Source organism: Carcharodon carcharias, chromosome 2 (genome assembly GCF_017639515.1).
Source record: "Carcharodon carcharias isolate sCarCar2 chromosome 2, sCarCar2.pri, whole genome shotgun sequence".
NCBI lineage: Eukaryota > Metazoa > Chordata > Chondrichthyes > Lamniformes > Lamnidae > Carcharodon > Carcharodon carcharias.
Window position 1 is genome coordinate 123,688,251 of NC_054468.1, and position 15,236 is coordinate 123,703,486.

General features: G+C 38.8%; 1 protein-coding gene across 4 annotated transcripts in view; it reads right to left on the reverse strand.

Moving 5' to 3' along the window:
- The window catches only part of ehbp1 (EH domain binding protein 1), a 383,657-nt gene that overhangs the window by 245,475 nt on the left and 122,946 nt on the right, over positions 1–15,236 (reverse strand). For all 4 annotated transcript variants that reach the window (XM_041177904.1, XM_041177895.1, XM_041177886.1 and 1 more), the window contains exons 5-6: positions 13,817–13,998; positions 10,149–10,288 (exon numbers count right to left, since the gene is read on the reverse strand). In XM_041177904.1, the coding sequence (XP_041033838.1) occupies positions 10,149–10,288; positions 13,817–13,998 (322 nt within the window). The remainder of the gene's footprint in view (positions 1–10,148; positions 10,289–13,816; positions 13,999–15,236) is intronic.

Here is a 15,236-nt window from a genome sequence, read left to right on the forward strand (position 1 = left end):
AATAACCTCCAAAATGTTGATACTGGGGGATTCAAGGATGGCAATGCTGTTGAACGCTACGGGGATATTACATAATGGATATTACAGAGGTGCAAAATTATAGAGTACTTATAACGGGGATTGTATTAGTATAAAGGGTAGACAGGGGCAAGAGTTCCTGGAGTGTGTTCAGAAAATTTTCTTCAGCAGTATGTTTCCAGTCCAATGAGGAAGCAGGCATTGCTAGATCTGGTTCTGGGGAATGAAGTGGGCCAAGTAGATCAAATGTCAGTAGCAGAACATTTAGGGGGCAGTGATCATTGTATCATAGGCTGACTATTGAAAGGGACAAAGAACAGGCCAGGGTGAGAAAAATTAATTGGGGGAAAGCCAACTTCAATGGGATGAGAACAGATCTGGGCTGAATAAATTGGAGTCAAAGTTGGCAGGAAAAACAGTAGCTGATCAATGGACTACCTTCTAAGAGGCGCTAATTCGAGCACAACCAAGGTATATTCCCTCGAAAGGGAAAGGTAGAGCAAACAAATTCAGAGCTCCCTGGATGTCAAAAGAGATAGAAATTAAAATAAAGAAAAAGTGTGCTTTTGACAGATGTCAGGTAGAAAATACAATTGGGCTAATATAGAAGGTTCAGAGAGGAGGTGAAGAAGCAAATAAGAGAAGCAAAAATGGAGTATGAAAAGAGATTGGCAGCTAACATAAAAGGGAATCCCAAAGTCTTCTATAGGCATATAAACAGTAAAAGGGTGGTAAAAGGAGAAGTAGGGGTGATGAGGGACCAAAAAGGGAATTTACACATGGAGGCAGAGTTATAACTGAGGTATTAAATTTACTTTGTGTCTGTCTTTACCAAGGAAGAAGACGCTGCCCAGGCCACGGTAAAAGGGGTGGGAATTCAAACACTCGAAGGGTTTAAAATTGAAAGAAAGGAGTTATGGGATGGGTTATCTGTACTTAAAGTTGATGAGGTGATGGGACTGGATGTGATACACCCAAGGATACGCAAGAAATGAGAGTGGAAATTGTGGAGGTGCTGGCTATAATTTTTCAGGTCTTCCTTAGACTCAGGGGTGGTGCCAAAGGACTGAAGAACTACAAATATTACAGCCTTGTTCAAAAAAGGGTGTAAGGATTAGCCCAGCAACTACAGGCTAGTCAGTTTAACTTTGGGAGTGAGGAGACTTCTAGAAACAATAATTCAGGACAAAATTAATAATCACATGGACAAATGTCGGTTAATTAAGGAAAAGCAGTAAGGGTTTCTTAAGGGAAAAACATATTTAACTAACTTGCCGGAGTTTTTTTTGAAGAGGTATCAGAGAAGGTTGATAAGGGCAATGTTGTTGATGTGGTGTATGTGGTGTGATACAACGCTGCACAACAGGCCTGTGAGAAAAATTATAGCTCATGGAATAAAATAGTAACATGGATACGGAATTGGCTGAGTGTCAAGAGACAGAGTAGGGGTTAATGTATGTTTTTTGAGCTGGGGGAAGGTTTGTAGTGGACTTCTCCAGGGGTCAAGTGTTGGGACCCTTGCTTCTCCTGATATACATTAATGACCTAGATCTTAGCGTGCAGGGCACAATTTCGAAGTTTGCATTTGATACAAAACTTGGAAGCATTGTGAACTGTGAGGAGGACGCTTAAACTTCAAAAGGACATAGACAAGGTGGTAGAATGAGAGGACAGGTGGCATACGAAGTTCAATGCAAAGAAATATGAAGTGATTCATTCTGGTAGGAAGAACTGGTGAGACAGTACAAAATAGGGGGTACAATACTAAAGGGGGTGCAAGGGAAGAGGGACCTGGGTGTACATGTGCTTAATCACTAAAGGCGGCAGGAGAGATTGAGAGCAGGGCTATTAAAGCAAACAGTATCCTGGGTTTTATCAATAGAGCACAAGAGCAAGAAGGTTACGTTGAACTTGTATGAGCCATTAATTCAGCCTCAGCTGGAGTATTGTGCCCAAACTGGGTGCCACACTTTAGAAAGGATGTCAAGGCATTGGAGAGGGTGCAGGAAAGATTCACAGGAATGGTTCCAGGAATGAGGAACTTCAGTTAAGAAGACAGATTGGAGAAGTTAAGACTGTTTTCCTCAGAGAAAAGGCGGCTAAGAGGAGATTTATAGAGATATTCAAAATCATGTCTGGACAGAGTAGAAACCTTGATTGAAATCTTTAAGATCCTGAGGGATCTTGACAGGGTGGATGTGGAGAGGATGTTTCCTCTTGTGGGAGAATCTAGAACTAGAGGTCACCATTAAAAATAAGGGGTTACTCATTTAAGACAGGGATGAGGAAAATTTTTTTCTCTGAGAGTTGAGTGTCTTTGGAGCACTCTTCCTCAAAAGGCAGTGGAAGCAGAGTCTTTAAATACTTTTAAGGCAGAGCTAGATAGATTCTTGATAAACAAGGGGGTGAAGGCAGGAATGTGGAGTTGAGGTTACATCAGATCAGCCATGATCTTATTGAATGGTGAAGCGTCCTCAGGGGTCAAGAAGCCTACTCCTGCTCCTAATTCGTATGTTCGTATGCAGATAGGGAAAAACTGTTCCCACTCCTGAAAGTATCAAGAACAAGAGGGCACAGTTTTAAAATAATTAGTAAAAGAAGAAAGTGATGTTAAGAAAAACTTTTTCACACAGCAAGTGTTTGGGTCTGGAATGCTTTGCCTGAGACTGTGGAGGAGGCAGGTTCAATAGAAGCTGTCAAAAGGGAATTAGACTGTTATCTGAAAAGGAAGAATGTGCAGGGTTACAGGGTGAAAGCGGAAGAATGGAGCTAGGTGAGTTGCTCATTCGGAGAGCTGGCGCAGACACAATGGGTCAAATGACCTCCTTCTGCACTGTAGCAATTCTGTGATTCTGTGGGAGGTGCTTACATTATCTCTTGTTGGATATGGTCATTGCCTGGCATTTGTGTGGCATGAATGTTAACTTGTCACTTATCAATCCAAGCCTCAATGTTGTCCAAGTCTTACTATATGCAGGCATGTTCTGCTTCATCTACTCACCTTGTAACCTTTTATGTTGTTTTCCTTAGTATTGTTCCCTAAACTTCACCAAATGCAATATACTTGTTACTCTTTTATTTGGTTAATAAACACTTCTCACTTTATCAGCATCATCTCCTTCGGTGTATCAAATTTCTGATTTCATAATGATCATCCCATCTTACTCATATGATTTCTTTTTATTAATTGACAGGACATGGGTGTTGCTGGCTAGGCCAGCATTTATTGCCCACCCCTAGTTGCCCTTGAGAAGGTGGTGGTGGTTTGCCTTCTTGAACCGCTGTGGTGTAGGTACACTCACAGTTGTTAAGGAGAGAATTCCAGGATTTTGACCCAGCGACAGTGAAGGAACGGTGATATATTTCCAAGTCAGGATGGTGAGTGGCTTGGAGGAGAACTTCCAAGTGGTGGTGTTCCCATGTGTCTGTTGCCTTTGTCCTTCTAGATGGTAGCGGTCATGGGTTTGGAAAGTGCTGTCTATGGAGCCTTGGTGAGTTTCTGCAGAGCATCTTGTAGATGGTACACACTGCTGCCACTGTTTGTCGGTGGTGGAGGGAGTGAATGCTTGTGGAAGGGGTGCCAATCAAGTGGGCTGCTTTGTTCTGGGTGGCGTCAAGCTTGAGTGTTGTGGGAGCTGCACTCATCCAGGCAAGTGGAGAGTATTCCATCACACTCCTGACTTGTGCCTTGTAGATGGTGGACAGGCTTTGGGGAGTCAGGAGGTGAGTTACTTGCAAAGGGATTCCTAGCGTCTGACCTGCTCTTGTAGCCACAGTATTTATATGGCTAGTCCAGTTCAGTTTCTGGTCAACGGTAACCCCCAGGATGTTGACAGTGGGGGATTCAGCGATGGTAATGCCATTGAACAACAAGGGGCGATGGTTAGATTCTCTCTTGATCAGTTGTTACATTTAATTTCAAAGTGCCTCTAAACTACATTGGTTTCTATTTGGAGAATTTGAATGTTGTTATTATACAAGGTTGAGAACACATTGCTTAAGCAGCTGTGTTTTCACAACATACCTGTTGCCAACTCTTCGAAAGCATTTGAAAACAAGCCGCATTTTCTCTGTTCCTCACCATATCAAGTACAGTATGGTGAAAGGAAGGCCTGCATCCAGACCTCTTCAATGCTGCACTGAAACCAGATCCTGAAAGATGCACGAGCATGCCAAGGTGACATATTTTACTTCCCTTGGATGCTTTTGTCTCCAATTTGTGGTTCGCAACATGAGAATGCTGAAAGTAGGAACTTCGTGAGCATCTCAGTCTAGGTCATTGTAGGACTCTAACTGCTAGCAATAGGGCGAGATTTCATCTGTTCAGATTCAAGTCCAGGTCCCAGATGTAAAGGCTCCACCCTAATCCATAACACGATCTAATCACTATGCATTGAATTTACGGGATAGCTTTGGTTGGCACATCTATATTGACTTCACAGATAGCCAGCTGAAATCACAATACATCCTTAGTAATGAAGCAATTAACTTGGACTTTGCAATGCTGAACATTACATGCTGTTAACCTGTCCGGTTATCTATATCTATCTACAACAATTCAGTTGTTGTTCGGCTTTTGGATTGAGTTTTATCCATTCTGTGAAAGTGCATCCTGCACCAAAAAGGGCACCAGATCATCTGGTTAATACAATGGGGAAGCACATTTCCATTAGAGATTTCTGCATAGATCAATTGAGGCTATATTATATAGCCCAATATTGCTTTCTTTTAAGGAAGTTGTATCTCAGATATAAACCAAAAACTCAGCTTCTGACTGAGACTAGGATGCCAGGCAGCACTGAAATCTCTGGAAATATTAAGCCACAAAAGGTCACAGTATTCAAAATGCAGTCTCACAATGCTTTATAATTAAAACCAATGCTAGTTGACAGGGCCCTCAACCGTGCCCGGCCCATCTCCCGCGCATCCGCCCTCACACATTCTCCTCCCTCTCAGAAACATGATAGGTCCCCCTTGTCCTCACATTTATTTTTTGTTTTGGATTTTCAGCATCCGCATTTTTTTTTGTTTATATATTTATACAATTTGAGAGATCCTATTAAAGATGCCCAAAACTAGTGTTTTCGATATAACTGGCTTTTGTTCCGATAATTGATTTCTATTCTCCCTTCTGCACACTAACAGCCTCTTTTGGCCACATGGATAGGTTAGAAATTTGTTCTGAAGTCTGATCTAATTGTGCCTCACACTCAGGTAGGTGATATCTGGCCCTACTTTGCACTGTGACATTGTTAGGATCATGCTGGACAATCACAGCATGAACTCATATCAATGGAATAGCATGTCACGTGATCCCTTCATTCCTATTTAATTCAATGTAAAATTTACATATTCAAAGATAGTTTAGTGAGTAAATGATCTGCACGTCCTAGGAGTGAGTCTTGCAGAGCAGAGATTCTTAGGCCACTCCCCTGTTTATGCTGAGTAACCTAATATCAACCAGGTCGAGTTTAGGGCCTAGTTGACCTCAGTGTTTATAGCAAAGGAATAAGATTCAGTCAATGTTTCGACCCCTACTAGAAGCTGCATAACAATTAGGAAAGCTCTGATTGGCCACACTCTCAATCCACCTCACTATCTCCACCATCACCACCATTTCCCCCAGTAAAATAACCCACAAACACTACCTTCAGAGACAAAAAAAGGACATTTGAGTGAGACATCAGAGAGATGTCAATGCTTGAGTTATATCTCAACACAAATCACAAGACAAAAAAAGGAAGAAAATTGGCAGAATAAAAGTTATATTTACATAAATTTTACCATAAAGTCAGTCATATTTGGAAACATTTTAAGCATTGTTGCTCAACATTTAATATTCAAAAGGTATAAGAAGCAATGTATTAGAGATTTCTATTATTGGGAATTTATCAAATCCCATTCTAAAGACTAAGAAAAAATGACCTCAAGTAACATTCTCAAGCTCTGAAAATGTAAGAATCAAAAGAAGTGCTGTATGGCAAAACAAAAAATTTCAGTAGAATGCTTTTAGTCTGATTCTTTTCAGGGCCTTAATCCTAAGTGAGGAATGCTTTCCATTCACTCCTTGATAATTTTGACAATTCAAATCTGACACATCGTCAGAACTTTCCCCACAGATGATGCAATCCGTTAGGGGAAAAAGCATGCTGAATTCGTTATTTATAAAATGCTGAGATGCACACCGTGAACCTTTGTGAGCTTAAAGAAATTATTAATCACAAAGAGTGATATAAAACAAAAATTAAAAAGAAAGAAAATAATCCTATTGTCACGAGAAGGTAGAGCTAATGTTAGTTTTGACTAGAAGACAAACTCTGGCAGCGTGAATTTACTTTGAATTTCCTGCTCCTGTATCAAAATGATTCCCAAAGGTGAGGAAGGTGACCAGGAGGTAGCCAAAAATGGAAACATCCAATTGGTGCTGGAATATTAATTCTTTCCCCTTTTTAACACGAGTCATTCTATGCAAATTGCAAACACAAGCAAACACTGCAAAATTCCTTTAAATTTTACTGATTGTTTCATGGTATTAGGGAAATGCAGAATTACACACTTCAGAGAGTATGAATTAGAAATTCCTTCCAGTTAAATATTTTAGTATATAAAAATGTTACTGAGTTTTAAATGTTGCTTTTTTTTCAAGATGATATGGCAGAATTGTTATTCATTCACATTCTGATCCATAAAAAATCCTTACAATTTGCTTTCTTAAATTTAGATATTATTCTACAATCATAATAATTTTTATAATAAAATGTTACATACTATGAAATACCAAGAAAATGCAACACACAAGATGTTAATAAGCAATGTGGCCCTTAAAATTCAAGATGATGTAGAGAATTGCACTGCAGCTCGTACTCCTGATGTGTAATATCTCCTTGTACTTCCTGCAGGACCAGTATATTCTTCTTATGATGTGCACCCAGAAATGAACACACTACTTCAAGTGTGGTCTAACCCAGGGCTTTATATGGAGGCAACATAACTTATACTCCCTTGTATTCTTTTCTAGATATCATGGCTAGCATTCCATTAGTCTTTTTGACAATTTTTTGTGCCTATTCATGAAACTTCCATGATATATGTGCATGGACTCCTGCCTTTTTCTAATCATGCTGTTCAATAATTTCCTAATATATCAAATCAGGAGTACGAGCATCACAAACCTTCCGATGAACATTTTATACATCTCCAGCTTGTTGGTTGTTTGGCTGGAAAGCTAGTTTCTTAGTTAAATCTGGATCAGATTTATAAAGCAAACAACTATTTAAGTCCCTTTTAAAAACTGTTCTCACTCAAGCAACCAAAATGTACCACTTCAAATTAATCTTAAAAGATTCACAAAGTTAAAGTCAAGATCACAATGTCCTGCTGTTGAAAACTAGCCAAGTTACAAAATAAAAACATCACAAAGTACACCTTCAAAGCAGAGTGATGGCTCCTGTCTCAATCTAAAGCTATATAAAGAAATAAAAATGCAGTCTAAGTCAGCAACATGAAGCTCATATACTGTACTCTATTGCTACTACAGTATCAATTTTGAAAATAATAGTCATTAATTAAATGACATTCAGCAATTGAAATTTTCTTGAAAAAATGTAGTGTGAAGTTTACAAATATTGTTCATCAGACATAAAATGCTTAAATAATAGCTAAGTCACCCACACACAGAAATAGGAGTAAGCCATTCAATCTCTCAAGCCTGTTCTGCTATTCAATGAGACCATGGCTGATCCATGACTTAACTCCATATACCCATCTTTGCCCTATATCCTTTAATACCCTTCGGATAACAAAAACTATCAAGTCCAGATTTAAAATTTGATCTAGACTCAACTGCTGTTCATGGACAAGAGTTTCAAACTTCTATCATGCCTTGTGTACAGAAGTGTTTCTTAACTGCTGAAAGGTCTGGGTCTAATTTTTAAGTTATGTCCCCAAGTCCTAGATTTCCCAACCAACAGAAATAGTTTCTCTGTATCTATCCTCTCTGTTCCCTTAATGTCCTGAAAACTTTGATCAAATCATCCCTTAACCTTCTAAATTCCAGAGGAAGTTCTGTGGAAGGATCATGAGGACTCAAAACGTCAACTCTTTTCTTCTCCGCCGATGCTGCCGGACCTGCTGAGTTTTTCCAGGTAATTCTGTTTTTATTCCAGAGAACACAACCCTGGTTTGTGTAATATCACCTTGTAATTTGACCCTTGGAGTCCAGGTATCATTCCAGTAAATTTATGCTGCACTTCCTGCAAGGCCACTATATCCTTCTTATGATGTGCACCCAGAAGTGAACACACTACTCCAGGTGTGGCCTAACCCAGGGCTTTGTATGGCTGCAGCATCACTTCTACCCACTTGTATTCTTTTCCTCTACATATCATGGCTAGCATTCCATTAGCTTTTTTGACAATTTTTTGTGCCTATTCATGACATTTTCATGATCTATATGCATGGACTCCTGTCTTTTTCTAGTCATGCTGTTTAATAATTTCCTAATATATCAAATCAAGGGTCCAGTTGAAATTTTAAAAAATAGGATTGATTGGACATGTTAACTCCCTGTTAATGAAAATGCTCGAGTTATGATAAATTGTTTATACTAAAAGGACAAGCAAGGGGGAGATGGTGGGGTAGTGGTAATGTCACTGGATGAGTAATCCAGGGGGTCAAGCAATGCTCTGGGGACACAGGTTCAAATCCCATCACGGCAGTTGGTGGAATTTGAAATCAATTAATAAATCTGGAATTAAAAGCTAGTCTTGTTAATGGTAACCATTGAAACTATCACCAATTGTCGTAAAAACCCGTCTGATTCACTAATACTGTTTAGGGAAGGGAATCTGCCATCGTTACCTTGTCTGGCCTACACGTGATTTCAGACCCAAAACAAGGTGGCTGACTCTTACTGCTCTCTGAAATGGCCTTGCAAGCCACTCAGTTCAAGGGCAATAACTGCTGGCCTTGTCAGAAACGCCCAGAATCCCACAAAGGAATAAATATCTTACATTACCCACGCCTGCATTATCTCATTTTTAACCTGATCGCGTGGAACATAAACAGTCAACTATTCATTACTACCTACCAGAACATTCTCAGAAGGAAAAAAGCACAAAAGCTGCAAAGAAAATACACAACTAAGAAAAGTTTTAATGCCATATAAAGAAGATGAACAAGCTCTAAAGTGTGTTCCATGTCAACAAAATATCTTAGGAATTATAATGAGCCATTTAAGTGCGATCTCTGTGTACCAGTACACACCTTTCCCTCCAGGGGTGCCTTCAAACACATATTAATAATGATAGAAAAAGGCTTAAACATCCTGCAGAGAATACACAAATACTAGTGCTAGAAGAGGAACAGTCCATTAAAAGAGCTCATGGGCCAGATTTTCCGCTGACCAGGCAGGCGGGCGCCTCACGGTTGGCAGGCGCGCGCCTCACGGTTGGCAGGCGGGCGCCTCACGGTCGGCAGGCGGGCGCCTCACGGTCGGCAGGCAGGCAAAAAGGCAAAGTGGCCTTTGCATTTTTTGTGAAACCTCATCCACGGGCAGGATGAGGCTTCAATCCGTCATTAAAAAAATTTTTTAAAATTTCATCCTAATTTCTAACACATCCCTGCTGGTGTAACAGAGTCACATGAGGGGACATGTTTTTTTTAAACATTTTAAAAATCTTTATTTTTAATCTTCAAAACTCTACATCTCCCTGAGGCAGCTCTGTGCCTCAGGGGCCTTTTCCAGCACGCTCCGATACACATGCGTGAACTTCTGCTCTCGCCCTCCTCCCCCTCCCCACACAGGCAGCGCTGAGCACTGAAGCACGCATTTCACACTGGGCGGGCCTTAATTGCCCCGTCAATGTGAAATCACGGTCCGGCCCAGATCGCGGGCAGCAGTCAGCTTCCTGACCGCTCCTGTCAAGCCCGCCTGACGAGGGAAAAATCCTGGCTCATGAATTTTTCTTTTAAATAATATGGAACAGCTTTTACTAACAGGCAGAAGGGCGAATGATGACAACAAGAACAACATGAAAATTTACAGCAATAAATTACCTTTGCATACATTTTTAAATACACAATATACCTTTAGATAAGTTTTTTCTAGGTTGGTAGCAAATGTATCAAACCTGTAATTTTTGCTGACTTCTCCTCTTGATTCACTCGGTTTTCTTCATCTTCCTCATTTTCTTCCTCAAAGTCATCCAAGTTTCCAATATCAGCTTGTTTCATACTCATCAGACTAGCCAGACTTTGCATATCCTCATCCCTGATCATCAGAAACATAACTTGTCAAAAACCTTAAGTACATGATTCAGAAGATTTGTTCAACAGTTGAGTTTTATCTTTTAAAAGCAATTCAGCAGATAAGGAGTCAACTCTATTGCTGAAGGTCCCCTGATGTCCTGGAGAATTTGTCCAGTAAATTGCTGCAACATACAGACCAAGTGCTTCCAAAGTTTGATGACTGAGAGAAGCTAAGCTGCTATATGAGGGAAGAAAAATCCAAGGGATCATTTACTCATCACTCTCCCTTGATATCTATGCAAATAGAAATTACAAACCTTTTGTTACTGAATTTAATTTGAGGATAGGGACTCTGAATAGCTTGCGAGTTGCACAAAGGAGCTACCAGCTGGATATATTACATTAAACTACTCATGCCTCTATGTACAAATAGTGTCTCACTTGGAGACCACCAAGATGCAGATGTGGGAAATTGAAAATGTTGCATTGGAGTAAAGGTGCATGGATGGGCAGAATAGCAGGCACACCTATAGCCAAAGAGATGGAACAAAGCATGGTTACAGCATTCCTCACCTTGGCGAATACAAAAACCCACTTAAAATGCTAACAAAAACAGGTCTGTGGGTTTCTGCTGAATGCCACTTCAAAAATTGTTTAAGGGGTTCTCAGGAGTGTTTATTGTTCCAAATAGACATCATAAAAAAGTTACAAACCAATAGTTGCAAAATTGTTTAAAAAGGTTGATGATAGATGTCAAAAAGGTAAAATCTTAAGATAGAAAATGCTAAAAAAACTTCAAAGTTCACTGCTTCATGAGTATTGTCTTCAGTAGTGACCATGATTGTGGCTTTAAGTAAAAGCAAAAGACAAGGCTTCTGAAAACAAGAGACTACAAATATCCCATTTGTTGATAATCTCAATTAGCTGTCCAGAAATCAAGCTAACGAAACACTTACCCCTAAGGTTACCTGTAACTGGTAGTGTATACCCATTTGTGATCTCTCCCTTAAAAATATCATTTTGCTCTTTTGAAAGTTACTATATATCGAAAGGACAAACATGCCAAATTTATGCAGGACATTCAATCATCCTTTTCTTATTACTAAACAGCTGGGAGCAGCATACCAGCTTCACTGCACAATCATACTATTCAACACACCAACCTGTTAGAGATTCTGTGCAGGTACAACATTAAAATCATAATGCTCCTCTTATTTCTGAATATTCTTCCTCATTTTAGTAGTAGGATTTCTTGCAACAGAAATTGAAGACCATAGTCAATAGTAAAATATCAGACAACTGCGAACTGTTATTCACTTTTAGCAGAACTACTTTGTTTTAAATAGATGGCAGACTGGTGTAAATTGTTACGAAATCAATTCAGTGTCCAGTGGTGCTAAATTAGCAGTCTGTGAAGATTGTAACATTTAAGGTACAGGATGCTTGTTATATTGGTTCCTGCCTAGTAACAAGGGTGGAACCCTCTAGCAGTGTTGTGATAGGTCACCAGATCAGTTCAAGGTTCAGTGAACAACTTTTCATGAGACAGTCATTTTTGGGGAGTCTGACAGCCAACAGTTGCCACAGGGACAAGGACAGGCAGCGGTCCCATTTTAAGATGAGTTAAAAAGCTAGAGAAAGGACTACGGGGAGCAGCCTAAAGTAAAGAGGGTGGTTGGGGCAAAGGTACGTCTTTGGAGCAGTGGTGTTCTGCTAGGCATGATCAAAGATCTGGAAGTGTGCTTGTAAGCTAAAGTTTGAGCGTACTTGCGAATCCAGGGAGAAGTTAGCTAATTAGCAGAATGCATCTATAGTAGAAGCAACATAACACAGCATGTCTTCATGCTGATATTATTCTGTGATACAGTTCATTGCTGATGCAACCAAATGTCAGAGAAATGCCATCAATTCCACTGCAGATAGTATTAAACACTGCAAGGTTTTGGGAACACCCAAAAGGGACAAAAGTGAGGTTTGCGAAAAAGAATTGGCCAGTAAAAAATGCACTAAGAATATATCTTTTTTCTCATGCTTCTTGTCAAAGACCTTTAGATTTCACAGTTAGAAAACTCAAAAATACAAGATATAGAGAAAGCATGGAGGTCAAAATACAACTGAAGCCACCTGAGAAATGCAAAGTATAAGGGCAAGGAAGCAATTCAATAGCAGGAGCAAAAAGGTCAGGAGATAAAGGCCTCAGAACAAAAACATGCCAGAACTTCAGTACAGAATTGAAAAGGATGCCCAATAACATGGAAAACCCATAATAACAAAACAATTCTCATGTCCTAATGGCCCTTGTGTGGGTGAGTCCAGAACTAGGGGGAACTGTTTTAAAATTAGTGGTTGCCCTTTTAGGACAGAGATAAGGAGAATTTTTTTCTCTCAGAGTCATGTGACTTTGGAACACTCTGCCTCAGATGGAGGTGGAGACAGGGTGGTTGAATATTTTTAAGGCAGAGGTAGATTGATTCCCTTGCCAGACAAGAACCTAAGGTTACCGGGGGTAGATGGGAATGTGGAATTCAAAACACAAACAGATCAGGCACAATCTTATTGAATGGAGGAGTAGGCGTGAGGGGCTGAGCGGTCAAAAGAAATTAAGTCGTAGGGAGAGAAATAATTGGCACAACATAAAACAATAAAAAAGTGACTGAAAAAGTTTTAAACAAATACCTATAATACTTTAGTGAAGAAAAATGTTTTCTTTATTTTCATCTTTCCCTTACTTGAAAATCTCAGTTTGAGAAAAAAGATTGAAACTAACCATTTGCAACTATTAGCAAATCAAAAAAATCATTACAATCAAACCTTGGATTTCAAGACTATGTACATACTTAAGAAACATTTATAAGAATAACAAAAAAGACTATGTGAATTCAATTTGATTTAAAAAAAATTACTGACAGGAAGAATTTGGAAATAAAATGGTTCCTTGATCCAATGAGCAGGTGATAATTACGTACACAGGTAATTTGATAAACAAGAATACTAGAACCAAAGCTTTTATGCAGAATGGTATACTGCTATCGCAGGGCAATTGTTATTTTTGTGCATTAATCCAAATCTCATAAATCAATTTTATATATTTGCACCATTTTTATGCAAATACGATCCAGTTATCTAAAATATTCAGTAATTCATTAGAGTTTGGTCATCACTGAAACGGATGCTTTTCACTTCATAAAAAGAGGAAACATTGTGCATGCTAATGTCTCATTTTAAATTATATTCATAGGAATGGTCTTAAGAAGGCATTTTATACTTTGTATTTCTTGCTTGCTACTGACTGGTTAATTGGTTTAATTTTCATTTATCGCTAGATAAAAGAATCTACCAAGGAATATATTCAACATAGCTTCAACTCAAAGAAACAAGAAAACCACAACATGCTTCTTGTCGACAGCTTTAGATTTCACAGTTAGCAAACTCAAAAATACTATTGTGCCCTCGTATTGCCATTTGACAAGGTATAAAGAAAGCACTGAGGTCAAAATACAACTGAAGCCACCTGGGAAATGTTGTTCAGTTTAAGTTCAGAGAAACTTACGTTGCTTTGCCTTCTCTCAGGAAAATGCAAGATAAAGAAAACTGCAGTGCGGCAGCAACTATTTTTTTAGACAAAGGCTTGAATTTCAGCTTTACATCGGTCTGTGTAGGCATGGGGCTTGCATACTGCTTCATGTTAATGCTACTGGTGGCAAGAGCTTTTCTACGGCCAGAAGGTGACTCCTAGGAAACAGGAAAGAAAGTATCAGTGAATAAAATCTGCTTCACTGGATTTAACAGGCAGGTATAACCATGACTATATTAACCATCATTCCTGCCAGGACACTAATGAAAAACCTAGCCATGTCAAATACACAGAACAGCAACATTTTAGTTTACATTTTGAAAAGCAATGCAGGTGAATTATTATATCCTATCTGCATTTCTTCAATATATTTCCTTCCTGATCTAGTTGGTCAAGTTAACAACTTATTCAGTATCTTCTGGTCTGGCTGTAGCTTAAATGCAATGCTAAGCTCTTTAACTGATTATATGCTGCCAATGATAAAAACAGCACTAATTTCTGCATACAGTATATTTTACTTGGAGTCTGTGATAGAGGCTGAATATAGAAATTGTGGATCAGTATTTAAGAGAATTGATCTTTACGCACTTTCCTTCCATTAACACCCATGAAACTGAATTATAAATATTCACAATGCGGTCTCACAAATTCAGCAACTGAAAACATTCTTCATCATTTGAGCACAATCTTTTTTCATCAGTATCAAACCAAGTAAATCACTAGCAATTTGATTTTTAAAATGCCCTAAACGTTAAAAAGATCACACAATCAAACTGTCTGGAAATCCTCTTTGTACAGACATAGATCATATTACCACAAAATAAGAACAAAAGGAAGTATTAAATAGCAATTATGCAATAGTTTGATTTAATTATTTTGCCAATTGACAAAACAAGCTGTCCCAACATTGGAATCTTTAGAGACACAGTAAATTTATTTATATATGCATCCATTTGTGAAAAATAATGTTGTAGCACAAGTCTTGATAAAATATTAATTTTAAAGGATGGAATGAATGTAAAACTACATAAGGCACAATATTAGGCTTTTAGTACATAATTAACATTCTGGAAATTGCATTTTGCCTTTATTGATGTCCACTGCTAGCAGGCATATATTTCAGATATTCTGCTGTACAGTACTTGACATTTCTGTTGATATAGGAGCTGAGCAGAGTAAGTCAGAAATGTAACACGCCATCCTTCATAGAAAGTCTTGTTCAAGACCAGCCTTATCTGAGAGATTATGCCTGGCTGCATTATACAGAACTAATAGTGCATGTAGATACCTTAAGAATGAATTTGAAAATGCATCAAACACTCGAGAAGGATTTAGGCCCACTCAGAAGAAATACTTAAGAATATGCAAATACTCTCAGCAGAATTAGGTTTAACAG